This window comes from Engystomops pustulosus, chromosome 7, assembly GCF_040894005.1.
Source record: "Engystomops pustulosus chromosome 7, aEngPut4.maternal, whole genome shotgun sequence".
NCBI classification, from domain to species: Eukaryota; Metazoa; Chordata; class Amphibia; order Anura; family Leptodactylidae; genus Engystomops; species Engystomops pustulosus.
Window position 1 is genome coordinate 168,572,263 of NC_092417.1, and position 24,103 is coordinate 168,596,365.

At 42.7% G+C, this 24,103-nt stretch overlaps 1 protein-coding gene across 2 annotated transcripts in view; it reads left to right on the forward strand.

Moving 5' to 3' along the window:
* Positions 1-21,595, forward strand: part of PARVA (parvin alpha) — an 82,540-nt gene extending 60,945 nt beyond the window's left edge. For both annotated transcript variants that reach the window (XM_072118880.1, XM_072118881.1), the window contains exons 2-13: positions 630-719; positions 789-859; positions 2,648-2,750; positions 7,724-7,864; positions 8,110-8,225; positions 9,525-9,583; positions 10,031-10,050; positions 11,146-11,207; positions 11,635-11,703; positions 13,795-13,896; positions 15,901-15,973; positions 17,362-21,595. In XM_072118880.1, the coding sequence (XP_071974981.1) occupies positions 630-719; positions 789-859; positions 2,648-2,750; positions 7,724-7,864; positions 8,110-8,225; positions 9,525-9,583; positions 10,031-10,050; positions 11,146-11,207; positions 11,635-11,703; positions 13,795-13,896; positions 15,901-15,973; positions 17,362-17,438 (983 nt within the window). In that variant the 3' untranslated portion in view covers positions 17,439-21,595. The remainder of the gene's footprint in view (positions 1-629; positions 720-788; positions 860-2,647; positions 2,751-7,723; positions 7,865-8,109; positions 8,226-9,524; positions 9,584-10,030; positions 10,051-11,145; positions 11,208-11,634; positions 11,704-13,794; positions 13,897-15,900; positions 15,974-17,361) is intronic.
* Positions 21,596-24,103: the final 2,508 nt, after the last annotated feature.

Below are 24,103 nucleotides of genomic sequence, written 5' to 3' on the forward strand. Positions count from 1 at the left end.
TTGTACATCTGTTCTTGCTTTCAATACACAAGTACACAAGAGCCATTCCAGGACCATTGAAGGACCTTGAAACTGCAGATTGAAAGCAGGCAAAAGGGACACATACTGCATTCTCCAAGAAGCTGATTCTAGTACTTGTAGGGGCTGTAATATTCATACAGCCCGGGGCTTGTGGAGGTCTTAATCCACCCCTGATAACACTTCCGGCCCATTTGGAAGTTACAACAGGGTCCAGAGGGCATTGGTGCAGGCGGGGTCGGCTCCAGGTATCAGGAGGCCCCTGGACGATAGAGCATCACTGGGCCCCTTTGCAGTGAACTCATGTGGCGGCATTACAAATTCAGAAACTAAAACAGTCTCCTGTTCCCTAAAATATTCCTTAGTTTATCATACCAAACAGCCCCCTTATGGTTATTTTATATAAACCCCCCTCACCCCCTATTTATTCATTAGATATATCCCCCTCAGCCCTATGGATTCCTTATGTACAGCCTTATGTGGGCCCCCTCTATCAGCCCTTGGCCCCGGCACTTGTTGGGTATGCCGGCAATGAAGTTTTTGTTGCAAATGTGTCATAATATCCCTCAACCCTATAGAAATAAAATGTCTGTTCTGTTTTATTTTTATAGTATCGGATCTCCAGGAGGAAGGCATCAATGCCATCAACCTGCCCCTTAATCCTATTCCTTATGAGTTGGACCCGGAGGACACCATGCTGGGTGAGTTGTATTCCTGCCATTGTTATTAGTTGGATTGTTTCTTTTATAATGTATGTCATTTTTTTATAGAGGAGAATGAGGTAAGGACCATGATTGACCCCTATTCCAGAAGTGACGCTCGGCTACAGGAGCTCATGAAGGTAACATCTGATTACTCTGTTTTTCTAATTTGATGTAGGTAAAAGATTAAAGGGGTTTTCCATGATTAAAATATTAATGACCTACCCATAGGATACATAATCAGTATCAGATTATTGGGGGTTCAACACAGAGAACTCCCACAAATCAGCAGATATGCAGCAAATGGAACAGGAAGAAGAGAGTGCCGTTCTGTTTGTGTGGCTGAACCAAGTCACTGCAGCTTAAAGGGCTTGTACAGTGACAACAAGTTAGCCCCTATCCATAGGATAGGAGAAAAGTTGCCGATTATTAGTAATGATCATGAGAATGGGGACCCATTGTAGCCCAGATAAATAAAGCTGCCAGTCACTCATCTGTATGGCACTGGCGGAGATAGTTTCATAGACAGGGAACAGCGCACAACCACTCCATTCTTTTGGGGTGCAATGGGGGTCCTATCGCTGAGACCCCCCACCTATCAGCAAGTTAGCCTCTGCGGATCTATCTGTGCATAGGGGTTAACGAGTTATCACTGGACAACTCCTTTAACTCCCATTAAAATTAATGTAATGTTCTGCTGTAACCTGAATTGACCACTACAGAGACAATGGAGCACTTTGCATACTGTTCACTTCTCTGTATATCTTCTGGTCTATGGTGGTGCTAGATGCCGGACCCACACCTATCTGACATTGAGTAGTTGTATCAGTATTTTATTTTTAATGATGATGTATTTAAACAAGATTTTGGAAATCTCATCATTCCCTAATATTTGTCTATTGTATCAATATTCCCTTCATCATGGAGGCAGCCATGTTCACCATATATAGGGGCTCATTTACTAAGGGTCAGTGGAGCGCATCTTCGTCGGGTTTCCCGTCAATTTCCGTTTTCTGCCGCATTTAACGGGATTTTGGCGTACGCGATCGGATTGTGGCACATCGGCACCGGCTTGCACGTTACACAAATCAGGGGGCAGGCCGTCGGACAACCAACGGATTCGGACTACGCGCGGGATTTAACATTTTGAATTGTGTCGCAAGACATGCACTTACATGCACCAGGAAGAGGAAGGTGAACTCCGGCGGACCTCAGCGTGGAAGTGACGGATGCAGGAACTCGGGCGCACGACCTTAGTGAATAGCGCCGGACTTCATCTTCGTAGGATCGTCCAAATCGGGGATCGCGAAAGGACCGGGTAAGTAAATTTGCCCCACAATCTTGTTTAGTAGTAGTGTGTTACATCATGGAAGCCTAATTTCTTGAAGCTGGACTATGAAGCCCCCCATATCTCAGCTTCTATGACAAATCAGAACAATAACTCCCAATATTGTCACTATCCACATATTTGTGTTCTATGAAGTGTCTGCATTACTTGACAATAGACGGTTACAGCTCTTTGCTTTCGGATACAATGGCCGCTGCAGACAATGGTGCTTTTACACAAATAATTGGAATATTTTCTCGCCATCATTCTCTTTCCGAGCTATTGTATCGCTGGAACGTTAACCACGTCCTACACAACGTCCTAGAAATCAAGTGCACACGTTCCTCTCTTTCTTCCCGTGATCCCGGGCCTTGATTTGAATAATATCCTTGTAACGTGTTTGGAAAGTGTCATAGAAATTGGTCAATGCGCCCGCTGCGCCGGGGTCATCGGAATAAACAACGTTGCAGCAATTTTCGCATTATCTTGTAAAGTGTTTGTTTGCTTTGTGACTATAAAGGATCCTTCTCCCAAGGAAACGGATAAAACGTTTCCTTGATATGAGGCCGCTAATGTTTGCGACGTTGTCTGTCTTCCCCAGGTCCTAATTGATTGGATTAATGATGTGCTGGTGGGAGAGCGGATTATAGTGAAGGACCTTGCCGAGGATCTCTATGACGGGCAGGTTCTGCAGAAACTTTTTGGTAAGTAATGAAATGAATTGAGTAGAGATATGGGGGCGGTGAAGAGTTCAGGGACGTCTGAGTGAAAACATCTGGGGTCTGTATTACACATTCACAATACGAGGCGGCATTGTCATACGGGAGTCATCACGCCATTAGTCTGGAACAATAGAGAGAAGCTTCCTCACCGCGCTGGAGAGAACTTCCAGGAGAGAAATGGGTTTTATACACACATTTCGGGCCAAGTATAGACATAGTAATGCTAATAGATCCGAGATGTCTGTGTCACTTTCCATCAAATTCTAGGTTTTTGTTGTAAATACATTAGGGCACGTTTATCATCAGGATTTTTTAGAAGTTTTTTTTGTGTGTTGCTTGTTTATGTTGATTTTGTCAAATGGAGATTGACATCAGACTTTTGCGCTAATCTTTTGGTTCTGACAAATACCGTAGTAATATGAAGAGTCACAAACATTTTTACATTGTATCTATTGTCAGTATAATAAGCTATACATCAAATCAGGTGTCTGTATACTATCTTGCATGCAGTATGAATATGTCTAGTATCTGTGAATTACACGTTATATTTATTGTGACTCTATATGTAACGTGAAGCCAGTACATTATACATTGTATCTGATGTCATTATACACACAATGGGGCACATTTACTTACCCGGTCCTGTCGCGATCCCCGAGGTGCGTTGACCGATGAGGATGAAGTCCGGCGCAATTCACAAAGATCATGCGCCCGATATCCTGCACCTGTCGCTTCCCCGCTGAGGTCCCCCGGAGTTCACCTTCTTCTTCCCGGTGCATGTAAGTGCATTGGATGCGACACAATTTGAATTTTAAATCCCGGGCTCAGTCCGGATCAGTCGGGTTGTCTGACGGCGACCCCCCCCCCCCTGATTAGTGTCGCATGAAAGTCGGCGTGATTGTACCAAAATCCGATCACGTGTGCCAAAAACCCCTGTTAAATGCGGCGCAAAATGGAAATAGTCGGAAATGCAGTTTGCGGACCCTTAGTAAATGTGCCCCAATGTGTGGTGTCGGTATCTTCATTACTTTATTACTGTATAAATAAGTCTGTATAAATAATGTCTGAGTACACATTATACATTGTATCTGATGTCATTATACACACAATATACGGTGACCGCATAAATACATTTTAAATATGTGTAATGTCTGTATAACTACATTAACTCCGTTCTCAGTAAAGTATACATTGGATTGGATTGTTGCTTAGTGATGTTAACACATTAGGCATTGTATCTAATATCAGTACATTATACATTGTATCTAGGGTCAGTACAAGTACATTGTCTGATGTCGGTACATTCATTATGCATTGTGTATGAGTGAAAGCAAAGATATATATGTCTCTGGTGTCTGTTTATTATCCAGAAGTCAGAAGATATTACATTGTCTGTGTTGTCAGTATTAATGCATTACATACATTCACTTTTAACCTGAATTCAAGCAATTCTACCATCAATTAAACCAGTATAATAGTAAACCAGGTGGCACTGTGACTGTGGTAATCTTCTTATATTTGTTAACCATGGCCTTTAATTTTCAAATTATGCTAATGAGCCTAAAGGGCTCCTGGGGATGTTACCAGTGGCTCTTCTTGCTGTAGCTTCACAGGCTGTTACACTGTGCAGAAGCACTTCCCACTCCCACTGTGCTTTATTACATCAGGAAGGGGTGAAGTGCTGAGGGAGCAAAGGGAGGATGGGGAGACCCCCTGTGAACATAACTGTTTACCCGACCCCCCACCGGAGCCTGCCAGATCCATTAGCATAATTGTAAATGTTGATTTTAGAAGGAAAGAGGTGACGGATAACAAATATAAGAAGAATACCACAGTCACAGTGCCTGGATCTATGAGTAATGTCTGGTACTGGTTTATCATGATGGATTTTGATGGTATATTTTCTTTTTCTAATTAACCATTACCAGTATGTCGTGAAACAGATTAACACCTCCCAGTTGATGTTTCTTTCATGGCTCAGTGTGGTGGCATCATCCAGAAAATCAACTTTAAAGTGAGATGTAAATTGGTTGTATAAAGTCATGGGGGCGGAGAGCTCAGCATGGAAGTCAAGTCCTCCTCACCTCAGAATGAAGGAGATCTGGTTAGTGATGTGTCTGGATGTAGGGCCATCAATTACAATGAAGAGGGCGTTCTGAAGTGAGGAAAGCTTGACTTAAGTGTTAAACTCTCCGCCTCCTTGACTTTATACAACCAAATTACATTTCACTTCAACTTTGATTTTCTACTCAATGCCACCGCTCTGGACCATGAAATAGACATGATCTAGAAGGTGTTCGGCTGCTTAATGACATACTGGTAGTGTTTTTTTAGGTCAATTTCTGCTGACGGGTTCCCTTTAAGCATGAATACATTCTACATTTGTCTGATGCAGAGTATACAATGTATCTGTGTTTAGTATAAATATATTTTATGATGTTGGTACATTTTATATCGGAGGCAGACAAACCATTAGCACATCCAGAGGATCCAGGAGGTACAGGAGGCCCCCTGTCATCTTACAGTAGTTTCCTATGAGATTGTAATCACATTCTTAAAGGGCTTTTCCATTATTATGGATATGTCTTAGGTAAGAGGGAATAAAACGTACTAACTCCGAATCCTGCTTCCCATATCCTTCCATTACTTGTGTTTCGGGACTGCAACAGACGAACCACAGGACCCTTATCATCCAATGCGTGATCCAATGCGTGATCCAATGCGTGACCGGCTCTGTTTTCCATTTTTTACACGTAGAATGTTAAAAATACATAAGGACAGTGCTCCATTATAAGATCTGGTACAACAAGGGGACCCATATACTGTCCATGCACAGGGGACCCCGTACTATCTTTACCTCCCACTGGTATAGAACATATTGGTGATAATATGAATATATTTTACATATTTCTGGTGCCAGTACATAATACATCAGTATGAGAATGTTATACATTGTATCTATTATCAATATAAATAGACTATACATTCTATCTTGTGTCACTGTATTATATACATTCTATATGTTGTCACTGTATGTCTATTCTGCATTGCTTTCTCCAGTTTGTTGCTTTCCCTATAACCACCCATAGATGTATTATTTCCCCATCGTGACATACATCCCCGCAGTAAACTTCCCCCGACCCGCTTTACAAACGCGTCTCCTGAGAACCCGGCTTCAGTCTCGGTCTATAATTTCCTCAGTGAGAAATGTAAGATCCTTTCAAGCTTGTGTTAGAACCCAGTGACCCTGTCTGCGTTTAATATGAGGCTCATTGATTTCCAATGCAATATCTCAGCCGGTAGATGGGGCCGAAAGATACATCTGAGCTTTCAGCGTCTCTGCCCCCTGCGCCTGATCCATCCTCTCATCTCTTTTCATCTCTGTGTCCTCGAGCCACACGCGCCGGCTCTTCAGTGTGCACCGGGCCGCAGCTCCCGGCTCCTACATCCAACTTGTTTCCTTATTGTAATTATTTTATAGATTGTTACATATCTATAGATTGTTATCCATACTGCCTGGGTGTTACAAGTTACACAGAACCCCCTTATACAAGGTTTTGCTCTAAAGGGAATCTGACAGCAATTTTAACAAAGCAAAAAAGTGGTGAAAAGTGGAGTTACAACCTCACACTGCTGTTCTCTTAGCTCTCTGTTTGGAATTGCTCCATAACACATCTACTGTGCTGAGTGACTGTTTTGAGTAGTTTTACAGAAGGCAAATCCTGTGGAGCAGTGCAATGGAGGTATGTTGCCGCGGTGGTCCTGAACCTTACTGTGATAATGGACTGGATAGACACAATTTTATTCCCAGGGACAGGTAGAGGTGCCCCCCAATGGGCCCGGGCAAAAAAAAAAAAGCCATATCCTGCCCCTACCCCATACCTAACCTCAACTGATTGTGTGCCCACAAGTTATAACACCCTGATTCCGCCCCCATGCTATATTATGCCCCCATTTTTGTACCCCATTAGTATGATGCCCACTTCCTGCAACCCCTCCCATTACATTTCTCTCTATCCTGCGGCCCCCCTCATAATGCCCTCTATCCTACAGCCCCCCCCCCTTTTAATGACCTTTCTTGCAGCCTCCCATTATTATGCTCTTTATAATGCCTTCTGTCTGCAGTCTTTCACCTTAATAAGGCCCCCTATTCTCTACCCCCTTTTATATTTCCCCTTTTTTGCAGCCCCATCCCCTATGATGCTCCCTTTCCTGCAACACCTTTATAATTTCCCTTTCCTGCAGCCCAAACCCCTACAATGCCCCTTATCAGCAGCCCCCCCCCCTAAAATGTCCCCTTTTGTTCAGCCATCTATGATGCCCCTTTTTGTGCAGCCCCCCCCTATAATTCCCCTTTTTGTGCAGCCCTCCTATAATGCCCTCTGTCGTTCAGCCCCCCTATAATGCCCCATTGTGTGCAGCCCCCCTATAATGCCTTTTTCCTAAAGCCCCCTATAGGACCCCTTTTCCTGCCGCCCCCTTTAGGTGAGTTATTTTTTTTATTTTGGATTTAAATCCGGGTTCCCCAACTATTCAGTCGTGTCCCGGTATAGGCATTACATGGCAGGTGGAGACCCCTGTTTTCCAGCACACCCCTGTAAGGACAATCCTGGAATAGATTTCCATTTTTCACAGTCCTGCTGCTACTAACAACATACACAAAGATCTGATTACACATCTCACCAGGGACGATACCTCACACTAGCTGCCGATTCGTATAGTCAAATATACTCCAATATACTATCCTCACCCCTGAAGCTTCTCCTCTACATTTGCTCTGTCTGTGTAAGTGTCAGTTTGGCCCTGTAGGTCTGGCATTGTATTCATGAACCAGGCTGCTCTGGATGAACAGCACTATAAGTGATTATAGTCAATAAGCAATGCTGTATCCATCTCATGTAATCGATGAGTTCCCTACCATGGCCATTTAATATACTCTCGCCTTTTCAATACAGAAAAGCTGGAAGGAGAAAAGCTGAACGTAGCCGAAGTCACACAGTCCGAAATTGCCCAGAAGCAGAAACTGCAAACCGTCTTGGAGAAGATCAATGAGACGCTGAAACTTCCTCCAAGAAGCATTAAGTGGAATGTAGACTGTGAGTTCCCGCTACATCTCCTCACAACTACTTGAGCTCAATGAAAACCATTTTGCCAAGTGCTACAACATATTGATAGTGGATAGCATCACTCATGTATAGATGAGCCCTTTAATTAAAGGGGTTATTCAAAAGTAGAAAAACATGGCTGCTTTTCTGCAACAACAGCGCCCCCTTTGTCCATGGGTTGGGTCTGGTAATGCAGGAACCTTATGTAACATCCTATTTCTTATCTTATATTCCAGCTGTTCATGCCAAATCTGTAGTAGCCATTCTCCATCTTTTGGTTGCCTTATCTCAGTATTTCCGGGCCCCTATCAGGCTTCCTGATCACGTGTCAATACAAGTGGTAGTGGTACAGGTAGGTAAAACATGATCCATGTTGTCTAGTCAGCAGAATCAAAAGTGTTACAATGTATTTCAGACGCTATGTAAGGATACAGGTAGAGCTTCATTGCAATGTCTGATAGCTTTACCTGCTGCAGACTGACATTGAGCTTACAAAAAGCAATGTTGGTAATAAATGGTGGAAATATATGCCGTCCCATATGACATTAATAAGATAAGTATAATGGGCGACCTCATGTGACTGCGCTAATAAGGGTGAAATTAGATTATTCCTTCTAATTTGGATATTTGTAAGGCTTAACCCCACGTAATAAATAGTTGTCATATGGATAATGGCTCACAGGACACATTGATGTGACAAATTCAATTTACTACAAAGTATAACACAAACTGCAATGGAGGGGTTTGGGGGTTATGAGTGTTGTGCTTACAGTCTCCAGCGTCATGTACAAAAAGAGACATTTTGGCTCCATAAAACTGCATCTGAAAAACTGAACGTGTGAACGCGCCCTATAAGACATCTAATGTAAAATGTTCTTTGCCACGTCCAGATCTTGGAATGACCCTGATCTGATACTAAATAGTCTCAAATTTTTTTTATGCTGGAGACGTAGGAGGCAGATTTACAGCAGGTGAGCTGCAGGGAATTTGCAGTTAGATACATAAGCCGCATACAAATCCCATCTACCTGCAGCGTAAAAATTATTAAGACTCTAATGCAGATTCTAATTGTGGAATTCTAGCTTTAAAATGCAAAGGTTGAACTCTGTCCACACCCCATGGTCATCCTTGCTTGCTTTATGTCATGGTTGTTTTCACTATGTATGACCCCAGTCTTACCAGATAAACCAGGGACATTACTCATAGATCCAGGCACCGCAACAATTTGTTATCCGTGACCACCTTCATTCAAAAAATCAAGTATAATAATTATGCTTCTGAGCCAGAAAGGCTCTGGGCGGCATTACCAGAGCCCCTCTGTGCTGTAGCTTCACAGGCTGTTACACTGTCTCACCTGCCCCCTTCTCCTTCAGCGCCAAAGGGGGAAGGATGAGACAGTGTAACAACCTGTGAAGCTGCAGCATAGAGGGATTCTGGTAACACCCCCCCCCAGAGGCTTTCTGGCTCATTGGCATAATTATAAAAGTTGGTTTTTAGGAAGGAGGCCATGAATAACAAATATAAGAAGATTACCACAGTAACAGTGCCTGGATCTGTGAGTAAGTGTCCCTGGAAATTTTGATGGTAGATTTCCTTTAAACTATTGGGGTGTTATGGGTCTGATGGGTTTTATGTCCTTATTCTGTTTCAGAAGTTGGATGGAATGCTTCAGTCTCGCCACATCCAGGAGGAGATCACTGGTGACACCGAGTATGTGATTTTCATTTCTATCTATTGGTTCTTAAAGGGGTTGTCCAAAATCTATAAATTAGGTATTATTAGCCTATAGTCCAGCTTTGGTCCTCTCATCATCACCATCGGCTGTCGCGGGTACTTGCATCAATGCAACATCACAGCTGAGCCTCTGATGACGGGACGGGTCGCACTGGACCTAGTTAAGGACAGTGGTATTACCATAGTTCTAAATAATAGTCCATAATAAGAAATTGATCGAAAATTGAATTGATCCTGGACATCCCCTTTAATTGCATCAACATATCTCACAATCCAAGGAAATCTGTGCCATTAAAATAAATGGGAAGGCATGAAGGTAGAATAATTCTGTGCCTCCGATGTTGTGAATACATCCTTGTACTATTGTGCTGCCCATCATCTTCATATCTAATATGCATATACTTTTCTTATTTATCTCCCAAGGGCTTTGTCCGGAAGACACGGTGAGTGTATAAAGTATTAAATGTTACATATACAACTCCCATAAAAAATAATATTTAAAAATTCCAGGATTTATGTGATGGCGATTGGATTTTCCAAACTAAAAGGATATTGGAAATTGTATTCCATTCAAGAAGTGCATCAGAGTAGCAGATGAAGGAACCAGGCAAAAAGCTGATTCTAATCCACCTATGACTTTTGTTTATTAAAGGGAACCTGTCACCAGGGATCTCATTTTCACTAAAGACAGGTTACAGAAGCCCATTACATCTACATTGCAAATATGTCTTATTGCTTTCTCAAAGCTTTTGCATTACAATATAATTGTGTGTTATAACTTACCTTGCACCCTGACAGAATCCTCTGTGGTAGTCCCAGGGGTTGGGCTTTGGTTTGGTTGCATTTCAAATAACAACATGTGACTTGTCTGTGCTGTAGACTCCTCAGCTTCCAACCCCCACCTTTTGTGCTCCTGTATAGCTCCTCCCTCCTGCTCCTTCAGAGAGCTCACAGCCTGGCGAGTTAGAGAAAGGATTTCTGCTGCACACTAATGTGGATGATATATATAGGTGCTCTGGAGAGGGTCCCAATCCCTTAAAGCGTAGGAAAGTTGTAGACTCCAGTCACACTGTTTGTGTTGCAAAATTAGATTTTTATTTACACGTGTGGAAGTTTATTAAATAAAAATCTAATTTCGCTACACAAACAGTGTGACTGGAGTCTACATCTTTCCTAAGCCTGATGAGCTGACATCAGTGGGGGGAGGGAGGAGCCGTACAGGAGCACAAAGGTGGGGACTGAGAGCTGAGCAGGCTGCAGCACAGACAAGTCACATTTGTTATTTGAAATGCATCCAAACCAAAGCCGAACCCCTGGGACTCTACAGAGGATTCTGTCAGGGTGCAAGGTAAGTTATAACACACAATTATATTGTAATGCAAATACTTAGAGAAAGCAGAAAGACATATCTGCACTGCAGCTGTAATGGACTTCTGTAACCGGTCTTTAGTGAAAATGAGGTCCCTGGTGACAGCTTCCCTTTGACATCTATGTAATTGTTGTGTTACTGATTTCATGTGTCTTTGTTTTGTGTGTAGAGAGAGATGCTTTTGATACGCTCTTTGACCACGCGCCTGATAAACTGAATGTGGTGAAGAAGGTTAGTTATGGGGAGCAGCAATTTATCACAATGTAAAAAAAATTTATTTTAAGGACTAAAAAATAAGGTTAATAGATATCACATTAAAACAATATTAAAAACTTTATAATACTCATCATAATTAAGGTTTCCTTTACTTTTGAACCTTTAACGGTATTGTAATGTAAGTATCACGCTCGCTCTGGGGTTGTCTTGGAAGCACCAATAGACTCATTCCTTTGTTTATGGACTTCCTGTCATGTGACTTCTCTCTTGTAAGTGTGGAGGTCACATGACATCTTTACTTTGGAGAATAAGTCTGTTGAAGCTGTCAAGGTAACCCCAGAGCAAGCGGCGGTGCCAACAGTTTTGAAGGCTGAGCAGTAATTTGGCTTCACCATTTTCTGCTCCGAATGATGAATCATTCATTGTCTTTTCTTATTTTCAGACTTTGATAACTTTTGTTAATAAACATCTTAATAAACTGAACTTGGAAGTGACAGAGTTGGAGACACAGGTAGGAAATCATGAAATTGTATAATCTTATTAACTACTACTTGTTGTGTGTACATGTTTGTGATGAAATGTATTTCTGAAATCGTGAAGAATACAATGTTTAAATTAAATGCAAAGTCCTAGCTGCAGGCAGCATGTTATAGAGCAGGTGGAGTTAAAACATAGTACATAGTGTCCTATCTGCAGGCAGCATGTTATACAGCAGGAGGAGCTTAGCAGATTATACCGTGTCCTATCTGCAGGCAGCATGTTATAGAGCAGGAGTAGCTGAGCAGATTGTACATAGTGTCCTATCTGCAGGCAGCATGTTATAGAGCAGGAGTAGCTGAGCAGATTGTACATAGTGCCCTATCTGCAGGCAGCATGTTATAGAGCAGGAGTAGCTGAGCAGATTGTACATAGTGTCCTATCTGCAGGCAGCACGTTATAGAACAGGAGGAGCTGAGCAGATTATACATAGTGGGGCACATTTACTTACCCGGTCCTGTCGCGATCCCCGCTGTGCGTTTTCTGACGATAATGCACTCTGCCGCGATTCACTAGGATCATGCGCACGATATCCTGCAAGTGTTGCTTCCCCGCTCAGGTCCGACATAATTCACCTTCTTCTTCCCGTTGTATGTGAGTGCTTGATCTCGCGACACGAGTTTAAAGTTAAATCCCGTGCTCAGTCCGAATCCGTTGGATCGTCCGGCGGTCCGCCCCCGATTTCTGTCGCATGAAAGTCGGTGCAATTCCGCCAAAATCTGATCGCGTGCAACACAATCCCCTTCTAAATACCTGTCCCAGCAGCCCAAATCCCGAAAATTTCCTAAAAGCCTGCGAAAGTGCGATCCGCGGGACCCTTAGTAAATAAGCATCCTATCTGTAGGCAGCATCTTATAGAGCAGGAGGAGCTGAGCCAATTTTACATAACGTTCTATGTTCAGGCAGCATGTTATACAGCAGGAGTAGCTGAGCAGATTAAACATGGTGTCCTATCAGTAGGCAGCAGGTTATAGAGCAGAAGTAGCTGAGCAGATTGTACATAGTGTCCTATCTGCAGGCAGCATGTTATACAGCAGGAGGAGCTGAGCAGATTGTACATAGTGTCCTATCTGCAGGCAACATGTTATAGAGCAGGAGGAGCTGAGCACATTGTACATAGTGCCCTATCTGCAGGCAGCATGTTATAGAGCAGGAGGAGCTGAGCACATTGTACATAGTGCCCTATCTGCAGGCAGCATGTTATAGAGCAGGAGGAGCTGAGCACATTGTACATAGTGTTCTATCTGCAGGCAGCATGTTATAGAGCAGGAGGGGCTGAGCACATTGTACATAGTGTCCTATCTGCAGGCAGTATGTTATAGAGCAGGAGGAGCTGAGCAGATTGCACATAGTGTCCTATCTGCAGGCAGCATGTTTTAGAGCAGGAGGAGCTGAGCAGATTGCACATAGTGTCCTATCTGCAGGCAGCATGTTATAGAGCAGGAGGAGCTGAGCACATTGTACATAGTGTCCTATCTGCAGGCAGCATGTTATAGAGCAGGAGGAGCTGAGCAGATTGTACATAGTGCCCTATCTGCAAGCAGCATGTTATAGAGCAGGAGGAGCTGAGCACATTGTACATAGTGTCCTATCTGCAGGCAGCATGTTTTGGAGCAGGAGGAGCTGAGCAGATTGTACATGGTGTTCTGTCTGCAGGCAACATGTTATAGAGCAGGGGGATCTGAGCAGATTGCACATAGTGTCCTATCTGCAGGCAGCATGTTTTAGAGCAGGAGGAGCTGAGCAGATTGCACATAGTGTCCTATCTGCAGGCAGCATGTTATAGAGCAGGAGGAGCTGAGCACATTGTACATAGTGTCCTATCTGCAGGCAGCATGTTATAGAGCAGGAGGAGCTGAGCAGATAGTACACAGTGTCCTAGCTGCAGGTAGCATGTTATAGAGCAGGAGGAGCTGAGCAGATTGCACATAGTGTCCTATCTGCAGGCAGCATGTTATAGAGCAGGAGGAGCTGAGCAGATAGTATCTCATGTTCTATCAGTAGACAGAAGTAATAAGAAACAGCTATTTTAACATTCATTTTTTGATGTTTCATACTTTTGAAGTTTGCAGATGGCGTCTATCTTGTGCTACTGATGGGTCTTTTGGAAGGATATTTTGTGCCTCTGCACAATTTCTTCCTCACTCCTGACAGCTTTGAGCAAAAGGTAATCCCCAGAAACATGTCTTTACTAGAACAGTCACATCTCCGATCAGTCCCTCCATGTACAGTAAGTGCGGATCCCCGGTTATTGTGAGGATCTTCTTTGTCTTCTTCACATCTTCTGGAGGCAACAAGTTCATCAAATCCATTCTGACAGCTATTTTTGTTGTGTCGGTGCGTGATTTAATGTGTAACAAACATGTCGGGTGTAACATCTGCTGTCTGGATGTCTGAGGGGTTTGTGTTGGCAGCGAGGAGCTGGAGAGGATCTGCCGCAGCAATGGCTGATAGTAACACAAGGCGCTAGTCTGACACATTGTATCATGGTAATGCAGCAAAGTGTTAACTCATACATGTTACCAACTATTCTACTGGTGACAATGGGCTTTGTCTATCAGCTGAGATGGTTTTTAGAAATATTACAGTGACAATTTATTGGAGGGGAATTCTGTATATATGTTTTTCATTCCTTTTCTAAATAGTAAAAAAAAACATACAATGAAGTCCTACTGGACTGGGTACTAGCTGCTCTAAAATTTTATTCCAGTTAATAGCCTGTAACTCTCATTGAACCCACAAGATCAGCAAGATTAACTAATTCCTTAAAGGAAACCTACCACCACGGATCTACCTATTAAGGTAGATCGGGTGGTAGGTGCCTCTATTGCAGCTGTGCGGTCACTGCTTCGTAGCCGGAGCTACTGCGCATGCGCAGAACGCCAGCTTTGCGGACTAGGGTGTGCAGCTCCTCATAGTTGTGCGCCGGTAGTAGGATCAAAGAGGCTACTGTGGCACGGAGTAGCTGTACTGTGTAGCCTCAGCTCCGGCTACTCCACGCCCCAGTAGCATCTTTCAAAAATTTGCATATTAGGGAAACAAAAGTTATAAAAAGGTTGCGGGGACGTGAGGATTAGACCTTAAAAGGGCTATCCTCACGTCCAATAGAGGCACCTACCACCTGATCTACCTTAATAGGTAGATCCGTGGTGGTAGGTTTCCTTTAAAGAGAACCCGTCACCAGGATTTACTCCACTAAACGACTTGTCCCCTCCGGTTGTGTGTGAAATACCCTTTCTAGAATTCCCTCTTTCATATGACTTCTCACCTGTTTACCCTTAAAAAAAATCCTCCAAAATCCAGGCAAATATGAGTCTATTTATCTCATTTTCACTTGAAGTGAGTCGAGTAGTGATTGCTGGAGGAGTGTCACTTCAGAAGCCCATGTGTTCTGTTCTATAGCACCTAGAAATGCTACTGGTGTCATATTAAAGATACAGATCTCATTTTTCAGATCACATCAGGCTTATGGCTTTACGATCTACAGAACCAGAGATGCCGACTGCCAAAGACATAGTTAGAGATGCAAGCTGCAGATAAAGATCCAGTTCTCGTCTATTCTTTTTTAACTGCAAGTTCTGTAGCTCACAGAACCATAAGCTTGATCTGATCTGAAAGATGAGATTTTAATCTTTAATATGACACCAGTAACATGTTTCTAGGTGCTATAGAACAGAAGATAGGGGCTTATGCATTGTCTCTACCCCTGCAACCACTGAACTTGGGGAAAGAAGAGTCATATTTGCTGGACTTTGGAGGAGATTTTTTTTTATAGGTAAATGGGTGAGATTTCACCTAAAAGAGGGAATTCTAGAAAGGAAATTTCATCCCCTACCTGAGGGGGGTGCTAATTTAAACCTGGGGACAAGTGCCCTTTAAATACTTTGAACTGCTGGAGTCCTCCTCTCTTTGTGTTTGCAGGGTGTTGGATCTCCACCAACCTGATACTGAGGACATATAATAGTTCATCTGTAAATCATAGTCATAGTCTGTAGTCTCATAGTCTATTGCTAGACTCACAAAATTAGGACCTGAAATACTCTGTGCTGCAGGCCAATTTCTGTTCCTTTCACTATATGACTCTCATCATTTCAGCAAACATCTCTCCTTAAATACTCTGCGCTGTGTATGAACTAGGAACCCCTAATATTGATATCCCTTTACTTTCTAGGTCATAAATGTATCTTTTTCATTTGAGCTCATGCAAGATGGCGGCCTGGAGAAGCCAAAACCAAGGCCTGAAGGTACGTATTGTCTTTGTCGTATTAAAGGGGTTGTCCATCTCTCTTCCAGAAAGAGCACCACACTTGTCTATTGGTTTTGTTTCGTATTACATTTACAACTATTGTCCATTTTGAGCAAATAATTGATATTGTTTGTGTATTGAAAAGTTCTACAAAGATTTAACCAATATACTTTCTGTATTCGTTCCTGACAGCTTTCTAGATCTCTGCTTGCTGTCAGTAAACGGGAAGTTTCATTGTTTACTTCCTGTGGATAGAGACCAGTTCATGGTCATGTGATGTCACACAGGTGCACGGCTTGTTAGAATTAAAGCAGAAGAATTGGAAGAGGGTTATAAAGAGCTGTGCATCTGTGTGACACCACATGACTAAGGATATAACGAGTCATGAACCTGTGTGACATCACATGACTAGGGATAGAACAAGACGTGCACCTGTGTGACATCAAATGACCAGGTGTATATATAACGAGCCAAGCACCTGTATGACATTACATGGCTAGGAATAAAACGAGCTACTCACCCATGTGACATCACATGACCAGGAAAATATAACGAGACATGCACCTGTGTGACATCAAATGACCAGGGATAAAACCGATCGCCTGTGTGACATCACATGACCAGGGATATAACGAGCAGTGCACCTGTGTGACGTCACATGACCAGAAATATAACAGGCCGTGCACATGTGGGACATCACATGACCCAGGGATATAACAATCCGTGCACCTGTGTGACATCACAAGACCAGGGATATAACGATCTGTGCACCTGTGTGACATCACATGACCACGGATATAACGAGCTGTGCACCTGTGTGACGTCACATGACCAGAACTATAACGATCCATGCACCTGTGGGACATCACATGACCCAGGGATATAACGAGCCGTGCACCTGTGTGACGTCACATGACCAGAACTATAACGATCCATGCACCTGTGGGACATCACATGACCACGGATATAACGAGCTGTGCACCTGTGTGACGTCACATGACCAGAACTATAACGATCCATGCACCTGTGGGACATCACATGACCCAGGGATATAACGAGCCGTGCACCCGTGTGACATCACATGACTCAGGACCGGTGTTTATCCACTGGAAGTAAACACTGAAGCTTCTTGTTGAATGACAACATGCAGAGATTAGGAAAACCACGAGAAATTATTAAAGTATATTTTAAAAATGTAGAGTTTTTCATTTAACAAACAATATCAGTTATTTGCTGGAAGTGGACAACCCCTTTAAGCTTAGTTGGTATAAATAGAATATATATAGAACTAAGCAATGTATATATAATCCTGGACAATCCATGTAAGTCATTGCTTTCTTTCGCATTGGTAGTGTCTGAGCCTGTGATCTTCTGTTTTACCCTTAGACATCGTGAACTGTGACTTGAAGTCTACACTCCGAGTCCTGTACAACCTGTTCACGAAATATCGCAGTGTGGAATAAGATCGCAACGCGCAGGAAGAAGACTGTAAAAATATGTCCGAAAAGCTTCACGACCAGTCACGATTTTTATTTAATGCTTATACAAAGGGAAGATTTGATATATTTCTACATTATTTTTACATTTAACGTATAGATTATCGCACAACATTCCCACACGAAGACGTCATTTTAGAGGCCAAATTTTAACAAGCTGATTATTTTTATCAAGTTAAAGGGTTTTTCCAGGGTAAAGGCACTGATGACCATTCTGTAGGACGGCTCATCAATTACAAATTGGCAACACCTTGCGCCACCACCGATTAGATATCAGATAGTGCCGTTACCTGTATAGTGGCCGTGCTAAGTAACTGCATCTCAGATCCCATTCTAGTAAATGGGAGCTAATGTGCAGTAACCAGGTCTCGCCACTGCACATAAATATGGCGCTGTTGACCATTCTTTAGGGCGGCTCATCAATTACAAATTGGTTTCAGCCCAATACCCTGCGCCACCACCGATTATCTGTCCTCAGCCGTAACTATTCAGAGAGATATCAGATAGTGCCGTTATCTGTATAGTGGCCGTGCTAAGTAACTGCATCTCAGATCCCATTCTAGTAAATGGGAGCTAATGTGCAGTAACCAGTTCTCACCACTACACATAAAAATGGCGCTGTTGCTTCCTTTACCATTTTCTGCACATTGACAGCTGAGAATGCTGGGAGCGCCAAAGTATTGAAACATTACCTTGTCCTCTCCACTCCACCTTATTCTATACAATCTCACCTTTTGGAGCCAGTTTCTGATCAGGGGTTGCATGGAGGTTGAATAACATGGCTGCTTTTTTCCAAAAACTGCACCACGCGTGGCCATGGCTAGCGCATTTTATTGCAATCGTGCTCCACGCACTTCTATACAGCGGAGCTGCAATACCAGCACAAGCCATGGTCAGGGGTGGCGCTGTTTTTGGAATGACAGCAAAACAATGACCAATAGTTTTACATAGAAAATAGATGGACCATTGAAAAAAACGTACGCAGCGACCGACGGTGATAATTTACATGAAAATATCTCGGTCTCGGCTCATTCCACAATTTATGGAGAAATTTCCGCTAATGAATAACTGCGGCAGGTCTGTAATTTACCTGCTGTGAAAATGAAGAGGCTGAAATCTATATAGAAGGCGCGCTCGGCGTGCCGCTAATCTGCCACCGATCCACAACACACAGGCCATTGTGTCAGGTGTTCCCTTATATCGAGTCTCTATAATATCATGGCGTTCACTCCCCCCCCCCCCCCGCCCCCTCCCGCAGGATCTACGAATGGATTAATTGTAAGTCATGTTTCCTGTACGAAGCGGCGCTATATTTGCCAGGAATGTCGGTCGCATACCATTTCGATAATAATATAACATATCACCTATTGGGATAATTGCCCGCGGCCTGGCTGGGGGCGCTATCCGCTTGCCAATTGACATTAATAGATTTTTTTCCGGGGTTTTCTTTTGTAAAAATTGTCTTAACTATGGCGGCTCAGAGTAGTTTTATAGGTTGTATCCGCTTATATTTATATGTCGTCCTAACATGAAACACTAAGTGGGTCTTGTCCACATCTGTACGTGAGTTGCGTGTGATGTTGCAGCTCAGTTCCATTTAATTAGATGCAATACCACACATGACCTGACAGCTGGGGTGGCGCTGTTTAAAAAAAAAAAAAAAGCCGGCCATAGACACCGTAACGGTTCATTTACACCTTCAGGCTTTTATATGTAATTTGAAGCCATAACCAGAAGTACCGTGACTTTACAAAAAAGAGAAGGAGCAGCACTTGTAATCTTTCCTTTACTTAGATTTCGATCCGTACCTGGAATTGGTATCTAATCTGCATCCAAAATCTGAACGTGTAAATGCATCCTAAGACCAGGGACACACAGGAAGAAATCACTGCGGGTTGGCTGCAGACTATTCTGCTGCGGGAAACCCTCAGTGATTTACAGGAAATATATGGCAGGAGGGAAGGAGCTTAAAGGAATCTACCATTAACATACAAGATGATAAACCAGGGGTAGTTACTCATAGATCCAGGCAGCGGGACTGTGGTATCTTCTTATATTTGTTATCCATGGCCTCCTTCCTTCTAAAATCTACTTTTAAAATTATGCTGATGAGCCAGCAGGGCTCTAGGGGGGGCGTTACCCGAGCCCCTCCATGCTGTAGCTTCACAGGCTGTTACACTGTCCCCCCTGTACCCTTAGTCCGCCTGCTGTAATCTCAATGTGTCTCAGGTTCTGCTAGTCTCTAGCTAATAAACACTGGTCTTACTGCTGCGGCAGATTTATCCCTGTCATGATGAATTCTGGTGCAGCATAAGGCTGTCGATTCCTACTTTATACCTACTTTTAGTTGGTTTAAACTGAGCGCCAAAATTTAGGGTGCACCGATGATTTCCACAAGGCAAACCCCTTTCTCACAAGGCCACACCCATCTCCCTCAAAGGCCGAGAAAGTCCAAAAAAAAAAAGGTCTGAAAGCCTTGATAAATGTGGCGCAAGGCATTTCAAACACACCTGCACAGTGTAACAACCTATGAAGCTATAGCATGGAGGAGCTCTGGTAACACCCTCCCCCAGAGCCCTCCTGACTCATTAGCATGATTTTGAAGGAAAGAGGCCGCAGATAAGAAATATAAGAAGATTACAACAGTCCTGGTGCCTGGATCTAGGAGTAATGTCCCGGGTTTATTCTGATGGTAAATTTCCTCTAACCATTGCATTAATGTGGTTGCACTACACACCTTGAATTCATGGCAAAACCTACTACAGACATTCCGCAGGGATCCTGCAATCATGGATTTGACACAATTTTGTGTCGAAAAAGCGGCAAATTTGACACATGAGTTCAATTTGCTACAAATTCTTTCCATCTCTGTAGTCCTTATTATAGTTCTTATTATAGTCCTTATTATAGTCCTTATTGCTACAATAGCAGCCAATTCCGGACCAATACTTGTGTGTTGAGTAGTGCTTTTTGCAGAAACACTTAGTTCCCGATCACATTTTGTGGCAGGACTGGATGGCCCGCGATGTCCCAAAAATAACATGATGCATTTTACTAAACACTACATTTGTAATATTATTGATTGATTTATTGGAATTAGTATTTCTGTGGCTTTTTACTTTCATGCCGCATCACATGATGTGTTTATTGTACTTACTATGCGAAATGTGGAAGGATAAATTATGATTTATAAAAAATTCTACTAAAATGAATAATAAAAAGTCCACTCATTGCCCATAGACAAAGAAGATAAAGGGTATCTACCACCAGGATGAAGGACTGTAAACCAAGTGCATTTACATACTGTTATGTGCAACCCTCTGGCAGGATCTGCTTTTTTATTAGCTTCTTATGCCCTGTTTTTTTAATTATGCAAATGAGCCTGGGGGGCTTCGGGCTCTATAGGTGATAATGGAGCTTGGAGCCCCTCGGGCTAATTTGCATAATTTTTAAAGCCTTTTTACTTAAAACAAGGTCATGGGAAGCTTAAAGAACAGTGAATCCTGCCAAAGAGGGTAACACCAGTAAGTCAGTGTGCTTGGTTTACAATCCTTCATCCTGGTGGTAGATGTCCTTTAAAGCCATGATCCCTTTAAGATTAGAGGGTTGTAGCCTTAAAGGTGCAGTAGCACCTATTTTGTCTTATATCAAGTTGCCATCTGTTCTATTTTCTGATAGAGTGAAGAACCTCTAGGAAATTTTGTTTTACTAAGAGATCTAACATTTCACCCCCATTGGATCATATTATGGGGGCGCTATTGCATTGGTGCCTATGGAAAAACTACTAGACTATATGGTAGTGTGGTGAAAGATGGTATTACAATAGAAAAATGTAATTGGGATATTTTGGAAATCCTCTATTTTATTATTTAGAACACATCTGAATATAGATTATATTAGAAGAAAAGATATTTGCAGTGGATTTCGCTGCAAAAATGGCTGATTTTTACCCTGTCTACGGTGCTGAACGGCTGCCTCAGTGCACATTATATTTTTTTGTATCCTGCCCTGCAATTTATATTTTTATGTTGCCGTAAAATGAAGAAAATTATTATATTTGTACCTTTTATGTATCACATAATATGCTTTTTTTCACTTAAAATAAAGAGATCTATTCATAACATATCCAATGCTTTGTATGAAACTATCCTTTAAGTCGTTGTCAACTTAATTAGATAAATATAAACATGGCGGTTTGGGAAGATACTTGGGGTTCAAGGTTCCAAGTTACCAATGACTTCCCAAATTGCCCAAAAATGTGTTCCATGTTGTTGTTTCTTTATTTGCGCAAGTTATTATTTTGCTGCTATGTGCGGTACAAACGTGTATGTTATATTCCTGTAGAAGGACATGCAACATCTGGTAACATACACTCACCGGCCACTTTATTAGGTACACCATGCTAGTAACGGGTTGGACCCCCTTTTGCCTTCAGAACTGCCTCAATTCTTCGTGGCATAGATACAACAAGGTGCTGGAAGCTCCTCAGAGATTTTGGTCCATATTGACATGATGGCATCACACAGTTGCCGCAGATTTGTCGGCTGCACAGCCATGATGCGAATCTCCCGTTCCACCACATCCCAAAGATGCTCTATTGGATTGAGATCTGGTGACTGTGGAGGCCATTTGTGTCCAGTGACCTCATTGTCATGTTCAAGAAACCAGTCTGAGATGATTCCAGCTTTATGACATGGCACATTATCCTGCTGAAAGTAGCCATCAGATGTTACAGGGTACATTGTGCTCATAAAGGGATGGACATGGGCAGCAACAATACTCAGGTAGGCTGTGGCGTTGTACCAAGGGGCCCAAAGACACCATGACACCACCACCAGCAGCCTGACCCGCTGATACAAGGCAGGATGGATCCATGCTTTCATGTTGTTGACCCCAAATTCTGACCCTACCATCCGAATGTCGCAGCAGAAATCGAGACTCATCAGAGCAGGCAACGTCTTTCCAATCTTCTACTGTCCAATTTCGATGAGCTTGTGCAAATTGTAGCCTCAGTTTCCTGTTCTTAGCTGAAAGGAGTGGCACCCGGTGTGGTCTTCTGCTGCTGTAGCCCATCTGCCTCAAAGTTGGACGTACTGTGCGTTCAGAGATGCTCTTCTACCTACCTTGGTTGTAACAGGTGGCGATTTGAGTCACTGTTGCCTTTCTATCAGCTCGAACCAGTCTGCCCATTCTCCTCTGACCTCTGGCATCAACAAGGCATTTCCGCCCACAGAACTGCTGCTCACTGGATGTTTTTTCTTTTTCGGACCATTCTCTGTAAACCCTAGAGATGGTTGTGCGTGAAAATCCCAGTAGATCAGCAGTTTCTGAAATACTCAGACCAGCCCTTCTGGCACCAACAACCATGCCACGTTCAAAGGCCACAAATCACCTTTCTTCCCCATACTGATGCTCGGTTTGAACTGCAGGAGATTGTCTTGACCATGTCTACATGCCTAAATGCACTGAGTTGCCGCCATGTGATTGGCTGATTAGAAATTAAGTGTTAACGAGCAGTTGGACAGGTGTACCTAATAAAGTGGCCGGTGAGTGTATATGAAATCTCACACATTTACCTGTAAAAAAAAAATTCCTCCCAAGTCCGGCAAACATAACTCTTCTCATCCCACATGGGATGCGTCCAGTTTTGTGGTTGCAGCCCCTATCTTTGGTTCTATAGCACCTGGAAACATGTTGCTGGTGTCATATTAAAGATAAGAATCTCATATTTCAGATCCCAATCAAGATTATTGTTCTGTAAGCTCCACAACTGGACGTACAGGAAGTTAAATATAGGCAGGACCAGGATCTTTATCTGCAGCTTCCATTTCCAACTACATCTAGCTGCCTGTATCTCTGGTTCTGTAGCTCATAAGGTCATGACCTGAAAGATGAGATTCTTATCTTTAATATGACACCAGTAGCATGTTTCTAGCTACTAAAGTACAGAAGATAGAGGCGTCTGTAATGACACTAAACCTGCAACCACTAAACTTGACTCATCTCATGTAAAAATCATTTCCAGACTTAGAGGGAGATGGTTTTACTGGTAAACGGAGGGATTTCACATAAAACAGGAAAATGTATAATGTATGTAATGTTTTTTTTATATAAGATCATTTTTATTAGTTGAAAAACATTCCAAACAGTTTTTTTTTCTTTATAAGAAACATCATTACAGAAATTACATTTCATGCTGTATCAGAGGGGCTGGTAGCAGGGGCATAGATACAGGGGTAGTAGCCATAGCAGCTGCTATGGGGCCCACAGTGTCAAGGGGGCCACAGCATCTTGGCTAGTTGGTGTGCACATGCCGGATGTGTGCGTTTGTGGTGTGTATATACTTTAGGTCTGCATATGGTGATGTGAATATGCTCTATATGTGTGTGTAATATGTAATTTCTAAATGCTGCATGTGTGTATATGGTACTGTATGTATGTGTGTATATGTATGAATGTCTGTATAAATGGTGTGTATATAATGTATGTGTGTTTTTTGCAGTATATAAATGTGTGTGATTATAACTCGTGTGTGACTATACAAATAGGTATATTTTTTACTATGGAAAGGGGGCCCCATTCAGAAGTCTCTCCTAGTTACGCCACTGGTTGGTAGTTAAAGGAAACCTACC